Below are 23,270 nucleotides of genomic sequence, written 5' to 3'. Positions count from 1 at the left end.
ACCTAGCCCAGTGTTTTGAGGATAGAAGTCTGTCTGTGCCTAAGCAATAAACCCCAGTGCATGTTTCATGTTGTAACACTTGACGGAGTCCTTCTTGGCAGAGACTTTAAGACCTGCCGGCTGCTTTAACCATGCACTGGTGTTTTATTCTTTCTGCTTTCTGTAAATATGCCTTTAATTCTGACCATCACGATCTGTGTTAATATTGTGTAACTACAATTTTGATTACTTCTGATCAACTGAATTTTGCCTCTTTGTAATAAATCGCTCTTGGAATTCCAGTAGTTGGTACTCTGTAAACTTGAGCATCAGAAGCACATAGCAGTAGGAACTGCTTTGCTTATCCCTGCCTGAGCTGGTTTACTCATAAATGAAATTAACTGACTGACTTGCTTGTGTGACTTATTTTTGGGAAACATTCTTTAATGCTTAATTTCTTTTATACATATAATATGTACTATATATATTATATTTAGTGTTACATATTGATTTACATGTGTTGTAATCATAGTTGTTTTTTAAAAAAATTTCTTCTTTTAGTTGATCATAGCCGGGTTAAACTGACCTTAAAAACTCCCCCACAAGATTCAGACTACATCAATGCAAACTTTATTAAGGTATGTATTACTATCTTAACAGTTCTTTAAATTCTTTTTAAGCTTTTATTTAATATCAGCACAGTTTTAATATTATAGACTGAGATAAGAATTTAAAGCTGTGAGGGAAGATTTTTCTTTTATTATGGCTTGAATAAATTTGCAAAATTATGCCATTTAAAAAGCAATTTTTTTAAGTTTTAAAATACTTCATTTTAAAGTGACGGACAACCAACTTTATACATAGGAAAATTCAGATACGATTGTTTTAACACTTGATAGTGTTAAAAGTACCAGATTTTGAGAGGCTGTTTTTAGGAATTATAAATGACGAATTTAACGAATTGTTTATGTTAATATGGACTTCTTGCTGTTCATGGCAGAAATGTGGCAATGGAATTATATCTAAGATTCTTAAAGAGAGGCCAGAATTTGGCTAAAAGCTTGTTACACTTGTATTTCAAAGTGTGACTATCTTGGGTTTTCCTTGTAGCCTTATTCTAATGCTGCTTCTACATAGTAATGCTTATTCAGAAACAGGCGTTCCTATGAATCTCAGTTCTTGACTATTTAGCTTAAAAAGCTGAATGTAAATGTCTTCAAGCTTCATATAAAACAAATTTTAAATTTTTGGATTTTTGAAATGTGTTACTGGGAACAGGGAACTTAAATTTGTTCAAGGGGATGATTTTTGGCAGAAAGACTTAAAAATTTCCATCATTAAATGTTTGAGTAATAAAGAAAATGGAGATTTAAAGAGAATCCTCAGAAGCTGAACATACAGAAACTTAATATCTTCTGTTATAGTCACTGGCTGTACAGTAACTGTTGTCTTGGGTCCCCTTGAAATCACCAGCAAAATTCCCACTAATGTAAATGGGACTCATATCTCATATTCAATCTTCCTGTTGGATTAAAAAAGAATTCTAATTTTACATGATAATAACCTAAAGCCTTTCTTATTCAGTGTCGATAAATTTTCTTTATAAACATTAATGATTCCTTTGTGCAATCCTAGGGAGTACATGGGCCAAAAGCATATGTTGCTACGCAGGGACCATTAGCAAATACAGTAATAGACTTCTGGAGGATGATATGGGAATACAATGTTGCTGTAAGTACCTACTTAAAAAGCAAAATTTTGTATTGCCTTACTTCATGGCACAGTGATTGTATATCTTTTGCCTGAGCTGGCTATTATTATTAAAAATGTCAACAGTGATTTAGTCCATTTACTTCTCAAATCTTGTTTTTTGTAGTTTAAATAGCATTCTATATATCATTAATATTATTTATTTAATTTAATAATGTAAATTCAAAGTAAGAATTTTATTGAATTAATATGAAATCATGAATATTTATGAATAGGTTGGTGCTTGGTTACATTCGTCCTGTAGGAGACCTCACAACTCTGACTTAATGTGGACTGACAAAATCAGATGCAGAAGCAGCATGTGAAAAAAAAAAATAATAGCCTCCCTTTCTATTTATGCGAATTTTGAGTTACTTATTGGTTTATATATTCTACATCTGTTTAAGCAGCTATTGTCAGAAGTTAACTTTTGGATATGTTCAACAAATTATTTCTGAAAGTATTTTTTGTGTTATGAGACACTTAAATCATGGTTACTTATTGTAACAAATAGCTTACCGGTTGGTGCATTTTTACTGTCCTATTCACATTAATGTATCTGAAACAGCTTCACCTAAGAAATCTGAATCTTTTTTTAATAGGTTTTTGCACCTGTTTCAAGCAGTCTATGTCATTTTAAGCAAATGTAGCTATGTTTCTTCCAGTCGGCAAATGGTTCTGTATTTTTATGATTAAGTTTAGACTTTACAGCCAGGCTGAATAAATAAATAAGGTATTTTTACAGGATTACAGTGAATTCAAATTAAGTAGCCTTAAAATGTTGTATTAGGTTGTTTTGTGCAGGATAAAACCTGGGTAGTATTTTAAGATTTAAAGGGCATGCATCTGCAGGTCGATAAATAGTATTAATTAGTCTCTTCATTAAGGAGTATCAGTATCTGCTCAGATAGAAGCAAGCAGTAAAGTCTTGGTGAATTTACTTGATCTAAAACCAGCTGACTTTGAGCATCTTTTTTTTTTCCAGATAATTGTAATGGCCTGTCGAGAATTTGAAATGGGAAGGGTATGTATACTAAATACAAAACTAAATGAGTATTGCCCATGTGGGGCAATATGCCAATACCTGTGAAGTTTCATATGCCAAATCATAAATGTAAAAATAATCTGCCAGATTGAATGAGAATGCATATCCTTATATTTGTGTGCATAGAAAATAGTGAATGCGACTGCTTTTCTTTGTCCCATTTATAGTGTTACATTATTATTTAGGTGTCATCTCAGTGGAATATACTTGTTTGTATACAGAACTCTACCAATGGTCTGTTTCTGGTCATGTCACTATGGAAAAAATCTTGCTCTTTTTTGGGATGTAGGCCAGCTATCAAAATCCTGAGTCCTTCAGAATTTCCCATCAATTGATACAGCTGGAAAAACAATCTATCTTTTAAATCTCTCTGCTATATTCTTATGACCTGAGAAGGAAAAAAAAAAAATGTGGTTCAGAATTGTGAACTCCAAACTTTCGCAAAACCGATATCAGCTGTCATCGGTTCCCTCTGTATAATGTGTGCTTGCGCTTATGTAGCCAGTTCTGAAGTTCACGTCCTAATTTACAAACCGTCTTTTGGCTGTATTTATTGGTCACCTGGGTTTTTGGCTTTGTTTTTCTTTTGGATGCCAAAAGAAAAGACATTTTACTCTCTTAAAAGAAATCCAGCAAGGCACCAGTAGGCAGATGTTAAGGAAAAGCACTGGATAAGAGAGAGAATAAGGCATTTGAGATAATAATTTTGTCTGCTCTGCTTCTGTTAATCGTCATCCTTCAGCACTACACATGAATTAAATTAGGATTCTTTGCTTTAACAGAAAAAATGTGAACGTTACTGGCCTCTGTATGGAGAAGCAGCTGTAACTTTTGGACCATTTCGTGTTTCTTGTGTAAGTATAAAGCTTTATAAATTAATTTTGAAGGATTTAATGCTTTTGTAACTTAAAATAACTGTTCAACAAACAGTTTGTATTGCAAGAAAAATGCTTTTTTAATTGTTCAGTACCCAATTTTACGCAAAGATTCTCAAAGGAATGGAATGGAAAACAATGTGTCTATCTACGCTGTGTGGTTTTTTGAATCCTCCATAATTTTTTCTTTTTTTGAAGTAGGGAACCTGTGTGCCTTGGTCTTGTATCTTTTTATGTATCAATCCTTTAGCTTTGTATGATGTAGTTTTGAATGTCTGTACCATACTCCAGAAATCAAATAATACACATGCAGTTGTTTCTCTCCGTTGCGACTTGTGCGTTCTGGATGAGCATTAGAAATGAAAGTAACACCAGAATAGGTAATTTTCTTTAAGTTACATGAAGATAGTTAGCATGAATAAAGAAAACAGAAAGTAAACTCCTAACTTTATTTAACTTGTTTCTCTTGGTAACAGATACAGCTTTATTTGAAAATACTTCCTTTGCTTCTATTGTTCCTTTTAAAATCAAACCAAAAATGAGTAGGCAGATCACCATGAGGTCTGAATCTTTTCCTGGAGAATTCCGGGGGCGTAACTGTCAAGTAAGCTATGAGTACAGAAAGATGGAGGAAACCTGAATGTTTCCAATGCATATTGTGTCAGTGTTATCAGGAGTTCTGATTACCTAGCATAACTACTAGAGCCTCTTACAGTTTTGATACTTGCTTATAAATGGTAACATAAGGATTTCTGGCAGATTAATAGGCAGGAAGAGGGACTGGGGATATCTCCTACACCAAGCACAGCAGGGAATTGAAAGTAATCATTCTTTTGGCACCTGTCATCTCAGCATCACACAAAAGAGTATACCCCAATGGGTTTTTGCAATCATATTTCCTTGGTAGAGAAAGCTGGATATAAAAGAACTCATGGTGCAATTACCACTTCACAAAAGGGGACCACTTACATAGCAGAAATTCACTTCATTAACTGTGAGGTTTTCAGGGTATGGGTGAGGATACAGTGTGTGGGAGCATAGCCACCAAAATCAATATGATCAGCATTCCTTAGGTGTGCCTTTGTACACACCTGTTTATGTATCTTTATACCTTCCTGCTTTAAACACATTTGTGCCCTGTTTGTCCAACATCTAGTTCTTGGAGTTGTGATTGCATAGCCTTCACTTCTAGATGATGTCAAGGGCCATCCAGCCTATCACCCTGTATTCAATGACAGCCTAATTACTTAAGGGAAGAGAAGAGAAAATAAGCTGCATATAGGATGATCCTTCTCCTTGTACTTGTCAGCTTCTAGCGATGGACTAGCCGGACTTCTTTAATTGGGTGTTGCCCCTGGGTTATCAATATTTTTTTTTATAACGCAGCGGAGGATGAAATTTCACAGATTTTTTTGGTTTGGGTTTTGTTTTTTGTGACTTACTCTTTCTGACATACACATCATTGTGTTGTTGGAAGAAAACACTTCCTTGAGTCTTTATTGCCACCTGGTAGTTTAATCGGGTTCTATTATGTTCTATGAGTTACTATTAGGATATGAATGAAACCTGGCATTAAAGTGTTGAGTAGAACTGTTGTCAGTATAAATGATCTTACTCTGAACTTTTCACACTGGAGTTCATGATTGGCCTTAGTTGTTCCCTTATTCTAAAACAGCAGAATTGATCCATTCCAAATTGATTTCAAAACTTTTTTTTTTCTTCTCCTTAACACAAAAATATGTGGATTTGGACAGGAATTGCTGCTATTTTCTAGCTGAAGTGCTTTAAGGTGTTCAGAAAGAGCCAGCATGCCAGTTTAACGAGCTATTCTTAATCCTGCTTTGAAATAGTCTATCAAGAATTAAGTACACTTTTTCAAGTTCATCTTGTTAGGAAAGCATATACTTAGAAATTTTAGGCTTTAAAGATTGAGTAGCCTTTTCCTACCTTTAATTGATTTAAAAATTGGCTTGTGGGTTTGGGTCTTTTTGTTGTTTTTTCTTTTTTTGCTGTGTACCTAGTGGGTGATGGTCACATACCTGGCAAGTATTTGTGAAAAGGGATTGTGTGTACATTGTAATTGACTTCTCAGCTACAGCTGAGAATGTATTACCTTTGGGTACAATGGTGTATATGGGCTTCATTGCTGCTTGCTATGCACTATCTGCTTTAAACCTGCAAGGTGTTGCAATTGTTTTCTTGATGGAAAATGGTAAATTCCCGGTAGCAGGTAGGAACACATTAAAGCATGTATGCAGTCTTCTAAATTCACTGTGGGAAGCTGTAATGCTAAGCTTTTAAAGGCATCTTCAGATTGTAATATTACTGATATTTTAAGTACAGTAATATTGCTTGGTGTCTACAGTATAAACTTTTCTTGATGCTCCAAAGGCAGATTTGAAAATTCTGCCTAGAAGCAATGCTTTTTGGCCACAACCAAGATAATTACAATGATCCATTCAGATGCACCCTTAATTGAAAATAATAGTAGGGGAAAAAATGAAAGGACATGTTACAGGATGGAGTGATAAGAGGCTGAAGTTTATACAGCAGAAGTGTTATAGAAGGATGACTGTGGGAGGCAGTCTGTAAATAAAATAAATATATGGAGAAATAAAGCAAAAGAAGTACTTTGACATACTCTTACAAGGCTTATTGATGCTTTCAGGAGCAGGCTAGACACTTACTGATTTGAAAACTCACACTTTTATTTTAAGTAAAAGTAACACCTTTCACTGATATCTTGTGTAGCAACCTCAGTTGCTGCTGTTTTAGAATCAGTGTTTTGATTGCCCATCTTTTGGGGAAATCATAGATACAAAACCAGTAAACTAAAAACAAGACAACTGAGCTTAAAGTTTGGGTTTTAAATTGTATGCTGTATGCTGCATATTGATCTTATTTTCCAATTCATTGCTGTTTTCTCATGTTTAGGAAGCTGAGCAAGCAAGAACAGATTACTTCATTAGAACATTATTACTTGAATTTCAAAATGTAAGTATACGATCCCTTCTGGTCTCAACTTTAATGGTTACTCAAAGGTCTGTAAAACAATACAACGGAGGAAACTTGTGAAAATATCTTCACTTTTTTAGGTGCTGACTCTGTATGTATGTAAATCAAGTTTAGAAGTGATGTTAAAAGCTTAGTATATAAGAAAAGAGTATTGAAACTCTTTACTTGTCTTTTATGTATGTTCTTGGTTAGCCAAAGGTGTGTGATGGTCTTCAGTAGCATGTGTTAACAGCCAGAAAGCTTCTGTCACCCTAGGAGAATTTCACTGTTTACCCCAACTGAAAATATGATGACAAACTGAATCAAACTTGTCAAAAAAGCCTGTTTCCTCTAGTTAGCTTCTTTTTGGATAAAATATGACTACTTATTAGAACTTGCCCTATACTATCATTTATTATCAAGAGGGTTTTACAATGTTAAAAGATATTTCTGATGCCCATTCATATACTTGTATTGCCAAATAAAAATAAAGCAAGCATAACAACAACTTAGTGATTTATTTTTTTCCCCAAAATTTCTCACTCTAGCTTGTAAAAAGTTAGTCTTTTTGGAATTGAAATAGATGTGAAAAGTATGTAATGTTCTTGATTGATTTGAGTTGCGTTGTCTTTTTGCTTGGAGAACTTCTGCATGGGGGAATTGTATGTAATATATTCAAGGGTCAACACAGAAATGTACCTTTTAAAAGTGAGTGCAAGACTTTGGAATTCTTGAAGATTTGATATACTAGTGTTCAAGATGCAGAATTGGCTTACCAGACAAGCATTCTGGTAAACCAATTCGTTTACACTATTTGTTAAGTTGGCAACTGTAAATGGTTACAATTAGTCTTTTTATAGAAGAAATTGAGTTTATTCATCTTAGTGAAAACTTATGACACAAACTACTGTAAAACATGAGACCTACTTCATAAACGGAATATGTTAATTGTGAAAATTGTCATATTTTCAGTGAAATAAAAGCACTTGCATTCTCATGTTAAGAATGAATGATTTAAACTTTTCTTGCAAACTTAAGTGTCAGATTTGAGGTGACTACTTATTTTTCTGAAAAGCAACTGTCAGTAAATAAAAGTGTAGAGCTGTCCTGCAAAAACATGAAGGTTGACAGTCTATCTTACGGAATACCTGTCATTTTAATTGGCATCCTGTATTCAGAAATGATTCATTATAGGTTAGTCTCACTTATGGTTATGTTTTCTTTACCAATACATTGTTCCATTTCAATCACTCATATCACAACAGTTATGAAAACTGTTTAGAGATGAGGTGGGTAATTTTGGGGAGTAATTTTTGTCTACAGTAGCTTACTAAGTGCTTACAGGGGGATGCATGAACTTAATCAGTTTGTTTCTGTTAGTGTGTCCTGAATGCTTATAACTGACTGTGCTGTGAAACTTTTTAGATAGCAGAAATTAACTGCATAGTAACTGTGGGGTTTGCAACATTTTTTGAAATGGTACACTTAAAAACAGAACTGAAAAGATATAAAAACCCCAAAGCAGAACCTACATTACTCTTAATACATGAATGTCCTGAGAACTGGTTATTTCAGAAACTGTAGCTAATTTATATTTTGCTTGCATACTCTATACATGCAAATCATGTTTAGCTGCTTGACTTCCATGACTTCTATTCCAGTTAATTTTTATAGGATGCCTGTATACTACATAAAGACTAAGTAGTTACAAAAAGCTACAGTTTGCACTATGTTTTTGATCTTAGTGAAGAGCCCAAAGTGTACGTTCCTTTAAGGAGTAATGTAACTGAAAGGATTAACAAGATACGTTGATATTCAACCTATGCAGCTGATAAAACGATCTTTCTTCAGATTTACCTAGCAAATTTGCTTCAAGATTTCTGTGAGCACACATTTTGGTAATAAATTACAGACTTTTCATCTCACTTAGAAGAATTCTAAGTGTAGGCTTGAGCCGGGGAGGAAAATATGTATTTGTGGTATAAAGTATTCTGGTTTTCCAGAATAATGAAAAGTTCTGTCACTTCTGCAGAATTTTCTGTGGGGTATCATACAAAATGCTATGCAAAAGAACTTAAAATTCATAGAAATATATAAAGTTGTTCTAGTTTCTAGGAGGAAAACCAGTTTGCCTGAAACTTAAAGATTGTTTTAAGCTAAAATACCAGGTTCTTTCTTAAAAAGTGGCAGTAAAAAAAGGACTGTAAAGGTTCCTTTTAATTTTTAATTTCCATATAAAAAGCATAAATTCAGATATTTTCTTTCTGCTAATGTGAAAAATCCCTGGTTTTGTCTCTTAAATTTAATTAAGTGCAAGTTCTTGGTGGACCTTAATAGGCAGCTGTAACTCTTCTTCCTCCTTGCTGATGTCATTGGTTTTACATAATCAGTTGCATTTCTAAAATTTCTTTTCTTAGGCTGGATTTTCTGTTGTTTTTACTAGCTACAGCGCTTCCACGGGTCTGGCAAAAGTAAAGCATCAAAAATAGTTGGTTCAATTGGAATATATAAATTTCCATGCTCAAGAGGCCCACTATGTTGCTTCTCAAATAACTAAACATAAGGTAGCACAGGTCTTGAAACTTGTAACCTGTAACATTGATCAAAAAATTCGTATGCCTCTCCTAGTACATTACTTTGAGGGTATACTAGAATCCAGAGGTGTGACAACAGCATGGAAAGGCACAGTAGAACTAGCTATACTGTAGATGGTTTGGATAATGATGAGAAAGAGGATTTGGTCTTTCAGGGGTTCAGGTAGCTGAGTAATGGGGCTGTTCTAAAGCCGCTTTCTTACCTTGTCTTTAGTACTATTGTAACATGAGCTAACTACAATAAAAGTGTACCTACTGTTGTTGCAAGTGTGATCCATATTTAGATACGGCCTGAGTTATTTCTCTCATTTTCTTAATTTACTCTGCGTGCACATGCCCATGCGCACACACACATGCTGTATTTTGTAATGTTACAAAACAACACCCCCCGCCCCCTTCTTTTTTCCCCAATGTAAGCTACTGGAGTACGATTGGAAAAAGAACTTTTCATGGTGGCCTTTCCCTTTCTTTCTCCCTTTCAAAGTTTAGGACTGAAAGGGCAGAGAATCTTTTAACACAGTACAACGTTGTGAGTCCTTTAGCCCATGTATTATAGAGAGGGGCTTCTGTGAACTGTCCTATAGTGCTTTCTCCTGTGCATTAGCAGCACTCAATACTACTTCAGAATTTCCCTTTTGTTTTTCTAAGTGGTATAAGCTGTAGGGTTTTTTAATACAATAAATGGCTTTGCTTGTCCATGCTTAATCATGGAAGAAGTGAAGGTTCATAGAACTAATAATTTCATACAAACTCCTCAAATATATATTATCATTAACACCTTTCTCCCTCCCTCTCCCTTAGGAGACTCGTAGTGTCTATCAATTTCATTATGTTAACTGGCCTGACCATGATGTCCCTTCGTCTTTTGATTCTATTCTGGACATGATAAGCTTGATGAGAGAATACCAGGAACATGAAGATGTACCAATTTGCATACACTGCAGGTATCAAATATATTTATTTTTTAGTTTTATATACATTTTAATCTTTTTGAAGTCTAGACCTTTGGTATGAGATGCATTACTTAGTTTCTAAATCTGGATTGATTTATTTATTTTACTTTTCTAAAAAGGAATGTGTCCTCATGTTGGCTCAAAATCATACAGTCTTCATTGTCTTAAAACTCATGCCACAGTGAAATTTTGCTTCTATTTCAGTTTAAGACAGAGTATCAGTCAGAAAATAATTAGTTTTTGAAAGGGAAACCATTTTGTGGTTCTTAAGACATTTAAATCTTCATTAGGACAAAATAGACTTTGAAGATCATTGCAAATCAGATACGGGAGTAATGGCTCCATCCTCAATAGGAGACATTACATAGCAGGTGCATCACTACCTAAGAACTTTTCTGTCTGTCTTCTAATATGACAAAAGAGATCTCTAATCAGCAGGCTGTAGTTTCTGGTTGGTAAGTCTTTGCTTCTGAGCAGCAGTTTCATCTTTGACCTGAAATTTGGGTAACAGAAGGACTATTGAAACTAAATTGGTAAATTGACAGTTTCTGACAGTTTCTCTGGAAAGTTCTTGCCTATGATCTTTGATACTTTTTAAAGCAACAAAAGTTAACGTATTATATGTCAGAAAACCTGAATTCAGATTCATAAGCCAGGAGATGTTGAATTGTTGGGACTTGTTAACTCTTTAGAGCTTGGTTATTCTCTTAAAGTGCATAGAAATCTGCTGTGTTTAGTTGCATTCTTTTTTAACTTGTCACTCTAATTGAGGTCTAAAACCATAAAAAACTTAGCACTGAAATCCATTTCACTTTGTCGTGTTTCTTTTGAATGTTAATACAGTTGTGAAGATTAGTTCTTTACAACAGTATAATTATAATGTAATAAATATGCATGCATTATAACTCCTTATGTGTAAAATACAGAAATTCATACTATTAGGAAGAATAAATATGATAGTTCACATGTCATTTTTTATAACTTTCAGATCTAAGTTTTTTAGATAAAAAGCAGAAAATACGGATATGATACTAAATCAGAAAAATGTGGGAAGTCTTTAAACATATTCTGTTCTGCCATTTAACATATCTATCATTAAACTTGGACGAAATCCCTACTGTTGAAGCAGTGGTAACTAGAAATAGTGTGACAAAAGAGGCAACAAAAATGTCAGTATTGAAGCAACTTTCATGATTGCAGTTTCAGTTGGCTGTGAAAAACTTATGTTAAAAACTTCAGTGCTCCATTTTGCACTGCAAATCTTTTTATTTTTAAGACATAGTGTCAGGTTGAGTGAGCTTAAAATGGTAATGGAGGTATTTTGAAATTTTTTTCCATGTGGACTCTGGAAATATAAAGCTTATAGTGTGTTTTTTAACAAATTAAAATAATTTCTAACGCACCTAACTGTTTATGTTCATAGTGCAGGGTGTGGAAGAACAGGAGCCATCTGTGCCATAGATTATACATGGAATTTGCTTAAAGCTGGGGTAAGGAATCTTAAAAGAAGAGACTTTGTGGCATTCTGTCATTTCGTAACAATGATTGACAGAGCTCTCAAATGTTCTAAAATAGTGAAATGTTTAAGACGTTCCGCAACTCTTTTGAGGTTGGATGATTAGTTTCATTGCCTTCATGCTTTAGTATTAATTTACTTTTTCCTTTGACAGCAAGTTTTTATCTAAAAAAAGTCAGTGTAAAATTCTAAGTATTTTTAAAATATATTTCAATATAAAGATATTTTGAATTCAACTTTTTCAATGTCTCTACTTAATCTTGCAGCTCCTGAGGCCTGATACTTCAAATATACAGGGATAACTTCATTCTGGGGCTTTTAGATTATGAAGCATCATTAATGTTGCAGTGTCATATTAATGGTTTCATTGGATGTCTGCTTTTCAAAATACTTGAAATGGTCTCATCTGGTCTAAACCAAATGTTTAAGACCAGTTCTGGAGAGGAATTGCTTTTTAAAAAAAATTTTGAATAGCTGCAATGTGGAGAGAACAGATTGGCTTTACAAAAGTTAAACATACTTTTGGATGTCTAACAGGTTTTGTATTGGTGTTCTGACAGTTATGTCAATGTAATTGACTTCCTTCTATATTTCAGAAAATACCTGAAGAATTCAATGTATTTAATTTAATACAGGAAATGAGGACACAAAGGCATTCTGCAGTGCAGACAAAGGTATAGTTTGGTTTAAAATGAATCTTTTTCATATGATGATATACCATCATTCTTTGTAAAGATCTCATGCACTAATTTTTATCTGGTAACCTACTCTAGGAGCAGTATGAACTTGTCCATCGAGCCATAGCACAACTGTTTGAAAAGCAACTGCAAAAATACGAAAGTTGTGCAGACTGGAAGATCGCAGATGGAGTGGTATGTGTCTGTTTTTATGAGTTTCAATCAGTTGTAGCTGTTAGCTTCTGATCAAGATTTTCCTGTAAAGTCTAGCTTTTAAAGTTAAGTGTTCAATGGTGTTAAGGCACATACAGAACTTGTTTGGACTACAAGTGATTTTTGCTGAGTAGGGACAGCTAGCCTGTACTCAACTTACACTGAGGACTTGGTTGTAAAAGTTGAGTCAGATAATTAAAGGAATATTTACCACGTATACCAAATGCAATTGCAATGGGGGAAACAATAGAAAAAATTCTAGTATGGATGACATGCAGGACTCTAACTCAATATTTAAATTGCCAAATGTGCCCTTACCTTGGTGAGGTGGCAGTAGCTGACAGCTGATCTTTTGCTTTGATTGGTAGTACTTACCCCTATTCTGATATATTCCCAGCAAATGAAATTTTGTCTAAGCCTGACCTTCTGCAAATTACTTGTTAAACAGTATGATAAAGAGCAAGTTAAAAATAAAACTCCAGCCTACATATACATATATTTATATATAAATAAAAATCAATAAATACACATATGTGTAAGTGTATATAGATGAATTCTAGCTGATCTAGGTCTAGGTTAAACTCTTGAAAGGGAAAAACTTCAGTGAAGTTTTCTTTTCTTCCTCGCAATGTGATGTTGGGCCTGATTTTAAACCAGTAGATAAGCATTGATCTGACTCTTCAACTGAGACTTGGATATTACATGCTGTTGCGTACTGCCTTGGTCTTGGCCCAACGCAGCCTTGGTGTAGTTGAGCAGGACTGGCAATGAATGATCTTACAAAGTTCTCATATTGTGTTGAAGTACTGTTTGCACTGGAACAGACTGGGGAAAAGAAAAAAAACTTAAGAATGCTTTTGTCAGGAAACTTCATACTCTACTCTTTTAACAAAGTTAAAAAAAAAAAAAGACCTTGGAAAAATAATACTCTTCACTGGTAATCACAGTATGTGAGGATTTTTCTGTCTTTCCACTTTAAGTTTCATGTCCCCTAGGTTTTTTCCCTTTTTTATGTTCAGATATGTTTTCTTGGCTACTGCCGGGCACTATGTGAAAAATAGCTTTTTGGATCAATATATTTTTTCTCTCCCCCACAGTCCAGAACTGCGTATCACCCTTTATCCTAGGACTGTGTTTTTTTTATTCAGTAATTTTATCTGTCCCTTCAGGACCTAATTGGTGTAGGCTCTGTAGCTCTCTAGTGGAAGTATGAGTAGTATCTTCAGGACCCTTTGAAATATCTGGAAACAATTATAAATCTGCCTTCATTAATAAGTATCCCTTTAATTTTAGGGGTTTAGCTGTTCTATACTGTACTTTCTAGGAAGTCCAAAATGTTTTTCATTCTTGGAAAAAAGGCATATACCCTTCTGTTAACTCCTAAGAATTTATATCGGTTCATGCAGTAGTTCTGAGGTCTTTAGTCATGACAAGCAACTTGATGGACTAAATGCAATATGGATAGGGCAGGCTGTTTTTGTTACAGGTTTGATATTCAGCCTAGCTGGTTTGTGAATTTTCATTTTATTTCTGAGGAATGAGCATGATAGGATTTGGAATGTGCAGGTTTGTTAGCTTTGTACAGAAGTGATTCCCAATTACTTGAGTTTTGGTCATTGACAGATCAGTCTACTGTATCTTCTGGTTATTTGACTTTGATCTGACCTGTGTCTGCACTCTTACATAAAATAAAAAATGTCTCTTATTATTTACGTGTATTCCAGAACATCTGAAGAAGGAGGTGACACAGTATGCTGATACTGTGTCTGTAACAAAGGCAAGTGCTGTCTGTAGCACATCTTTTGAGATTTGCATGACTGAGTAAAAAAACAAGAGCAAAGATATTATGGATAGGTAATGTGCGTGGGGGTGATACAGGGAGAAATCCCAACTCTGAATATGCAGTGATGAAGTGTGAGTTTGAGTTTTGCTTGGATATGATCTTGGTTATAATCAATAAGTTGTAAAGAAAATTGAATTTTAGCAATTATTTGGAAACTAGTAAGAACAGAGAACATAATGTCATTGTGTGGATACCCTGCAACTTGAATACTGTCTGCAGGTCTGATCTGCTTGTCTCAAAAGCATGTTACTGAATTAAAGCATTAAAAATTTGGACAAGGATCAAAAGTGTCGGAAGGCTCCACCTAAAGAACAGCCAGATTGAGCTGGAAAAGAGACGGCTGAAGTTAGGTATGATAGAAGCTAAGTAACACAGAAAAGCTGCTTTCTGTTAATCCTTTCTAAAGGGTATCAATGAGACCTGGCAGACTTAATACAAAAGGAGATAGTTCTTTGTGAAACTGCAGAGCTCCTTGCAGCTGAAAGCCTGTAGCTTTGAGGTGAATATCTCATCATCTTGGAATCTTATTCTGTGAATTTGCCCAACCTCTGACCTATGAAATTCCAGAGATGCAAACTGTTGGAGAACATCCTAGGGAAGGATCCCTGCATGCCTGCTTTGTCCTTACTCTTCCCTGTAAGTTTCCTTTTGGTCACTGCTGGAAACAGGGCAAAATGAATCTTTCAGTCTGACTAGGTACAGCCTTTTTTGCGTTAGGAAATGATGCTTCTTCATATTGTAGCTTGAACATTTCTGCAGGAGGGTTGAGGAAAAAAGTTTCATAGGTAAAGAGTTCCTGTATCTAAAAATTTGGTACTTTAAAAACAAGTCTGCTACTATTTGTTTGTTAGTTAGGAAATTTGCCTTCGGAGATTTAACTGGTATAGGCTTAGCTTCTGTTTTCATTTTATAAGGTACTCTTCTACCTCACATATCTGGTTAAATATCTGCTTGTAGCATTAACCTGATTCTCAAAACTTTGAGGCTCACTTGAGACAGTGTTTTTGCTATTCTGAAAAAGCTCCCTTTTTTCCTCTGAGGGTGTTGTTACATAGCATCTGTTGTATATAACATCTGGTTTTCCCCAGAAATGTTCCAGTTAGTTTTTAAATGAAGATGCATCCCAGAATGTTTGCTTGTTTTTTAAAAGGAAACAAACTCTGATGCAGAAAGTTTTCAAATAACTTTATTAAATATAATCTAATATCCTAAGATTCATTCCTTAGCAACTGAAGAAGAGTACAAGGATCTCGTTAGGTCATGCAGAGAGGGAATTAGAAAGGCAAAAGCCCAGCTAGAGCTCAGTCTGGCCATGGTCGTAAGGGATAACAAAAAATGTTTCTGTAAATACATTAACATGAAAGAGAGTCAAGTAGAATCTCCATCCTTTTACTGGATGCAGGAGGGAGCAGTGTCACCAAGGATGAGGAAAAGGCTGAGGTACTTAATGCCTTCTTTGCCTCACCCTTTAGTAGCCAGACCAGGTATCCTCAGGGTGTTCAGTCCCCTGAGCTGGAAGACAAGGATGGAGAGCAAAATAAACTCCCCGTGTTCCAGGAGGAAGCAGTTAACGACCTGCTATGCCACCTGGGCACTCCCAAGTCTATGGGGCCTGATGGCATCCACCCAAGGGTACTGAGGGAGCTGGCGGAGGAGCTTGCCAAGCCACTCTCCATCATTTATCAGCAGTGCTGGTTAACAGGGGAGGTCCTGGACGACTGGAGGATTGCCAACGTGATGCCCATCTACAAGAAGGGTCGGAAGGAGGATCCGGGGAACTACAGGCCTGTCAGCCTGACCTCGGTGCTGGGGAAGATTATGGAGAGGTTCATCTTGAGGGCGCTCACAGGGCACTTGCAGGACAACCAAGGGATCAGGCCCAGCCAGCACGGGTTCATGAAGGGCAGGTCCTGCTTGACCAACCTGATCTCCTTCCATGACCAGGTGACCCGCCGAGTGGATGAGGGAAAGGCTGTGGATGTTGTCTACCTGGACTTCAGCAAAGCCTTCGACACTGTCTCCCACAGTATTCTCCTGGAGAACCTGGCGGCTCATGGCTTAGACAGGTGCACTATTCGCTGGGTAAAAACTGGCTGGATGGCCGAGCCCAGAGAGTTGTGGTGAATGGCGTGAAATCCAGTTGGTGGTCGGTCACAAGTGGTGTTCCCCCAGGACTCATTTTTGGGGCCGGTCTTCTTTAATACATTTATCTATGATCTGGATGAGGGGATTGAGTGCACCCTCAGCAAGTTTGCAGACGACACCAAGTTGGGTGGGAGTGTTGATCTGCTCGAGGGTAGGAAGGCTCTGCAGAGGGATCTGGACAGGCTGGATCGATGGGCCCAGGCCAATTGTATGGGGTTCAACAAGGCCAAGTGCCGGGTCCTGCACTTGGGTCACAACAACCCCATGCAACACTACAGGCCTGGGGACGAGTGGCTGGAAGGCTGCCAGGTGGAAAAGGACCTGGGGGTGCTGGTTGACAGCCAGCTGAAGATGAGCCAGCAGTGTGCCCAGGTGGCCAAGAAGGCCAACGGCATCCTGGCCTGTATCAGAAACAGTGTGGCCAGCAGGAGTAGGGAGGGGATCGTCCCCCTGTACTCGGCGCTGGTGAGGCCGCACCTCGAATCCTGTGTTCAGTTTTGGGCCCCTCACTACAAGAGGGTCATTGAGGTGCTGGAACGTGTCCAGAGATGGGCGACAAAGCTGGTGAGGGGTCTGGAGCACAAGTCTGATGAGGAGGGGCTGAGGGAACTGGGGTTGTTCAGTCTGGAGAAGAGGAGGCTGAGGGGAGACCTTATTGCTCTCTACAATTAACTGAAAGGAGGTGGTAGCAAGGTGGGTGTTGGTTTCTTCTCCCAAGTGACTAGTGACAGGACAAGAGGAAATGGCCTCAAGTTGTGCCAGGGGAGGTTCAGACTGGATATTAGGAAAAATTTCTTTACTGAGAGGGTGGTGAAGCATTGGAACAGGCTGCACGGGGAGGTGGTAGAGTCACCCTCACTGGAGGTGTTCAAGGAATGTGTGTACGTGGCATTGTGGGACATGGTTTAGTGGGCATGGTGGTGTTGATTGGTGGTTGGACTTGATGATCTTACAGGTCTTTTCCAACCTTAGTGATTTTGTGGGATTCTGTGTGTGTGATTCCCAGATCTTACTCTGCCTGAAGATGCTACAGCAACTGTGAAATAGTGTACTTGTGAAGGGGTTTAATTATGTTCAGTGGAAACAATTCCAAATAAAAGAATGTGCCTACTTTAGATATATTACTGTTAGTTATATAGGAGATAGTACTGAACTGAACAGGAAACTTTCTTTCATCTTACTATATTTTGATAGTACTTTGAAGAGTTGGAGTTTTCTGTAGAGTTGGTTTCATGGTTTTGTTGTCCAACTTTTCCAACTTGAAGCAGTGTTTGAAATGAACTGAGTTACCTAAGCTTTGTAAGCAGTGTTTGCCAGTAACATCACAGTAAAAAGTTAATCTGATTGGCAATGAGTAGCAGTATTCATAGGGAAGTAGCTTAGACACAATCCTGAACGTGTGTTCCTGTGAACTTGCCGGCTTTGCCCTGCTGTAAACAATACTGTAAGAAGTCAACAAAAAACCCACATGTAGTGTTCGAAAATAGACTTATAAAAGGGTTAGAATTTCTATTAGAATTTGATAGAAGGATTCAAAACCTTGTACGAAATGCACATATGATATACTATAATGTAGAAATTGTATACTCTTACCATATAATTATACATATTGTGAATGTATAGATCTATAAATGTGCTTAAAATAATACTAAGTATGTAAATGAAATTAGATGAAGAAAAGATTTCTTCAGATAGAGTACTTTCGACAGTCCCCACAGTAGTCAAATTTCAGGGCAAAGATGAAATTTCTGCTCAGAAGCTGTTTTTTTCTGATAAGAAAAGACTCAGATGCTAAATTTGATAATCAGAACTACCCCCCTCCCACCCCCACCTCCCACTGTAGTAGGCCTCTTTTAAATTATCAGACAATTAAATTGGAACTGAGTATTGGACTCAGCCCCCTTTCCACTGAAACTCTTGATCATGTTGTCGGGTATTTTAAGTCATTAACTGCGTACTTCTCAACGTTGTTGGTTTTGTTAGTACTGCAGTGAAAATATTACACTTGGTTTTGTGTTTGGAAGCCTTGAAACATATGTGAGCTGATTAGTCTTGATCATCTGATATCAGTCAGATTTGTATCAGTAGAATATTTTGTGAATTACTTAAGAGGCATCTTCATGATAGGAAGTGAACCATGGTTGTCTTGGAAAGTCTGAATCAGATGGAATTCCATCAAGTTGGATGTTCTGTATGTAGAAAAAGGAAAATTGATTAAAAGACAAACATCAAAAAGTTTACTATCTCTTTAAAAATATTTCTTGTTGAATTTTGTCTCTTGACAGTAACAAGCATGTTACAGTACTGCAAGTCCTTGTTCTAGCCTTATTCACTAATACAAGCTTGTATTAATAAACATTTTCTCCAAAATATGGCATTGCTAGTACTCTCTCAAGTATCTCTTGCATTTCTTTCTGTAAAAGTGACAAAATTCTATTGCTGTGGTTGATTGCACTTTTAGAAGCTGTGAAGGAATCAGCTGCTGTAAGAAGAATGTTGATATTCAAAATGTTAGTGGTTTGGAAACTCGAAGTGAAAAGACTTTGTTCAAATTCTCTTTGCTGTTTTGCAGCTTGGAAAGAGATTTTTCGGCCATTGTAGCATTCTGAAAAACCATATATGTCTTCGGAGACATTTATCTTGTTGCCTATGCTTGGAAAGTTTTATTTAATCTGAATCATTCGAGTGTACCATTTCAGTCTGAAGTATTTTTCTTTTTATCTACTGATGCTCTGTGGTTCCCATGCTGCTTTATGATAAGGGCAAAAGGAATGCCTCAATTCCTTTTAAGGGAAACCATGAGATTACTTCTGGAAGAGTCTTTGCAGTAAATTTGCTAGTACTTTACCAGTACAGAAAGCTTCTGAATGACATTAAATGTTTCCACTCTGAGTTCCAAAAGAAAATTATGCATTGCAATTCCTGGGCAAAATGTTTTGAATTGTAGGCAACGCCTGTTGAAATCTCAGTCTAAAACTGTGATCCTCTGTTTGCTCAAAGGTAGCGACAGCTCCATTTGGTGACTCAGCCACTGGAGGAAGTAGGTGGGAAAAGACCCACCCTTGGGAGATGGTAGCACTATTTAGGTCACCTTTGCAAGTTGAATTCAGACACTGCATCTGCCATGAGAATTCCTTGTTCCTCTGCATTATCACAGGAACATGAGTTACTCTGTACTGTCATAAACTAGATGTAATCTACACTTCTAAGTATTTGACTTTATGGTCTTTTCATTTATTAATGTAGTCTTTCATAGATAGATATACACACATCTCATATGTGCGTGTGTGTGTCATTTAACAATACCTAGAAATTCCTAGTGATGAGCATTTTCACTTGATCTGAGTAGCTGCTCCCTCAAATCAAGGAGGACATTGGAACTCTTGAACTGTTCAGCAGTTGATGCATATAGAGGCAAAGGTTGGGGAAAGCTCCTATTCTTTCGTTTACCCACATATTGTTTATGCTTCTGTTTTCTTATGGTGAGAAGCCTGCCACAATAGGATAGGTATCTTCTATAAGAAAGCAGGGCACTGCACTGAAAACTTATTTGACTGAATTGCACGTTTGTTAAACCATTTTTTAAAAAAATAATTCTATATGATCACCCTTGTGAACTACATATGTTGTCCTGGTTTTTCTAAGCTGATACTTCTTAAAATAGTATCCTGCCTCAGAATGCAACATCTGCCTAGAGAAGCAAGAGTGTTGACTGATGCCAATAAGCTGCGATTAGGAAGGCTGGAAGGCTTTTTCTTCATACTGCCATCTGCTCTTCTCAACGGATGCAGTCATCCCAGTGATACCCTATGTTCACTTTTATAGTTGAGCTTCCTCTGTTCTGCTCTGTGCTAGTAGTTCTGCACGTTTGCCAATTCACTTATTTTGATATATGACAGAAGGGGAAATCTGCGAGTTGATGTCACTCAAGGGTGCTCAAAATACTGTTTGTTCACTATCTCGTGTGACATAAAAGTGAGAACAAGTAACAGACTTTCTCTGAGAGTTCAGCAAGCAGTATTTCTTCAGTTAAAAACAGGAAGAGATCCAGTAGTAACCAAGCACAATTACTTAAAAGTGCTGCAGCAGCATAAAGTTGATATGAACACTGTTTTCTTTCCTGTATGGGTTAGTGCATTTGGTTACTGCCTTAACTTTTATAATCTTCAACCTTTGAAGTAAAAATCCTTCACTTACTGGGGAATGAGTTGTCTAAAAATAAATGAAGCCTTCACAGAAACATCAGTCCATTGAGCTAAAATAGGCAAAATAGTGAAGTACCTCTTTTTTAGTGACAATTCCTGTAACATTCTTGCTCCTGATTTAATGTGACTAAACAGAGTGAGCTGATCCTGATTTTTAACCTAATGCAGAAGTGAAAGCTTTAGAACACATATCTGCCTGCAAGCCTTCCCAGTGTATGAAGTTGGGGTAACCACTGACTTACCTTCTGGGGTTGAATTTAGAAGTATCATTTTGTGTGTGTGGTTTTTGTTGTTTGGTTTTTTATTATTTTTTTTTAAGGAATTGTTTTTGTAAACTGTCTGTGGTTATGTATGTGCGTCAGACATTTGAGTTTATACACATTTTTGCAAGGTATATCCATACGTCTTATTATTAGTAGCAAAAATGGCAGTGCTTCTTCAGCTACTTCTGCCTGTCTCAACTGGAAACAGCTTCTTACTGTATACATAGAGTTTAGAAAAACTTTGACAGATGTTAGCTTCTTTTATAGGCTTTTTCTTCTGCCTGGGAGAAGAGCATATCTCAGGAAACATTCTTTTCACAAACACTTCACTTCACAAGCATAGAAAGACTGCGATGCTGCTGCTGGTTTGTTTTCTGGACAAGTTAGTCTACGCCGCAGCCAACAGGCATGCCCTTTCCCTTGCCAGTACCTTTTGGAAAACTGAGTGCATAAATAAGAAATCCGTCAACTTCTGTGTTGGTGGAACTGAACTGGAATACTTTTTTGATCTGTTGTAGGATGGAGAAGTTGGTGGTAAGGGGGAGGAACTCCTCCTGTCGAGTCTCAGTCTTTCTAATGTCTCTCTGCCTTATAAAACTTGGATGTGCTGTGGTGCTGAAACCAGGCGAATAGCCTGCTCTGTTCTCAGGATGCAGCTGCATTAGTTTCTAACTCTAGTTGCTAGTATTATGATTAAGGGGGGGCCTTTTTAGTACAATATCAATGTATTTAGTACTATACATAGTAATGACTACATATTGGAGAGATTCCGAGTTTACCTTGCACAACTCAGGGAAGTAGGGAGGAGCATGACACAACCATTGAGCAGGAAACTGAATTGCTGCTGTTGGATACTGTGAGCCTCAGCATCTTTGGCACCAATCTTCAGAAATGTATTTTGCCTGGATGAGGGTAATAAAATTCATTTTCATGTATGATAAGGGCAAAACGGTCTGTACAGTCACCCATTACCTGATTTCAAAAAGCTGGAAATTGCTTTTCTGCATATTTGAGAGGAGGCTAGTGGAGGGGTTGGATGTCTGTGTCCCATGGTAATGTTTCATTCCATCAATGACTAGTAAAAAATATACGAGTTTGGTTTTAAGTAGCACATCTGCAATAGTTCGCAGCTAGATTTTAAAAGTTCTTTGAGCCCTTAATGTTTTCCAGTAAGTCATGGAAAGCTGACAAAGGACTTATCTAGGAACAAAGGTACCTTTTTAAGATTATGAGGCTCTGCATTCAGTTTACAGATCAAGCATAGCATTCATACATTTTCATTTTTTTAATATCTCATTAGCCATTTCTGTTGTTCTACTTTTTTGGACAGTGACTTTTTGGACACTGTGTCTTCATGACAGCACTTTTGCTGAGAATGATTATTAACGTAGTGTTGATGCAATAAATCTCTGAAAGTGTTTGACTTGCAACCAATGTTGTTTATTAAGAAGCTAGAATGATACGAACCCCAGTACATTAAATGTACTAAAACCTAGTTCACAGTACACTTCACTATGAAAGCCAACCAACAGATAATAATCCTAGTTCAGTAAGGTATGACATGATCAGCTGACCTGATATGGCTATTAGTTTTTTATGCATTACCCCACGAAAACCAAAAGTCATTATTAATAGAAGTAACAGAGACTTAAAAAACCAATTTATTGTGACATAAGTAGAAAAAAAATTGGGGCTATTTGGGAAGTTGAGCAAGAGTGTGCTTTAATGTTGCAAAATGTAAAGGCTCAGATCTGGAAACTAGAAGGGGCAGAATTTGGTTTGGAATGGAGGCTTTGCATGTGGTCTACATGTCTAAGCTCCAAATATAGTCAGTGTGTCCAATTGGTCTGTTACATTCATCCCCAGCTTACTGGTGGATGAAAAGCTGGACGTAAGCCGGGAATGTGTGCTCGCAGCCCAGAAGGCCAACCGTATCCTGGGCTGCATCAAAAGAAGCGTGACCAGCAGGTCGAGGGAGGTGATTCTGCCCCTCTACTCCACTTTCATGAGACGCCACCTGGAGTACTGCATCCAGCTCTGGAGCCCTCAGCACAGCAAAGACAAGGACCTCTTGGAGCTGGTGCAGAGGAGGGCCACAAAAGTGATCAGAGAGATGGAACACCTCTGCTATAAGGAAGGGCTGAGAGATTTGGGGTTATTCAGCCTGGAAAAGAGAAGTCTCTAGGGACACCTTACTGTGGCCTTTCAGTACTTAAAGG

At 37.0% G+C, this 23,270-nt stretch overlaps 1 protein-coding gene across 1 annotated transcript in view; it reads left to right on the top strand.

The window, feature by feature from the left end:
• PTPN12 (protein tyrosine phosphatase non-receptor type 12) overlaps window positions 1-23,270 on the top strand; it is an 82,779-nt gene that overhangs the window by 36,257 nt on the left and 23,252 nt on the right. The window contains exons 3-11 of the mRNA XM_059816216.1: window positions 541-617; window positions 1,615-1,710; window positions 2,714-2,752; window positions 3,556-3,627; window positions 6,583-6,642; window positions 10,038-10,180; window positions 11,613-11,679; window positions 12,302-12,379; window positions 12,479-12,577. Of these exons, the coding sequence (XP_059672199.1) occupies window positions 541-617; window positions 1,615-1,710; window positions 2,714-2,752; window positions 3,556-3,627; window positions 6,583-6,642; window positions 10,038-10,180; window positions 11,613-11,679; window positions 12,302-12,379; window positions 12,479-12,577 (731 nt within the window). The remainder of the gene's footprint in view (window positions 1-540; window positions 618-1,614; window positions 1,711-2,713; window positions 2,753-3,555; window positions 3,628-6,582; window positions 6,643-10,037; window positions 10,181-11,612; window positions 11,680-12,301; window positions 12,380-12,478; window positions 12,578-23,270) is intronic.

The sequence above is a fragment of the Gavia stellata genome, chromosome 4 (genome assembly GCF_030936135.1).
Source record: "Gavia stellata isolate bGavSte3 chromosome 4, bGavSte3.hap2, whole genome shotgun sequence".
NCBI classification, from domain to species: domain Eukaryota; kingdom Metazoa; phylum Chordata; class Aves; order Gaviiformes; family Gaviidae; genus Gavia; species Gavia stellata.
Note: the sequence above shows the minus strand (reverse complement) of the source record. Positions and strands in the feature narration are given on the sequence as shown.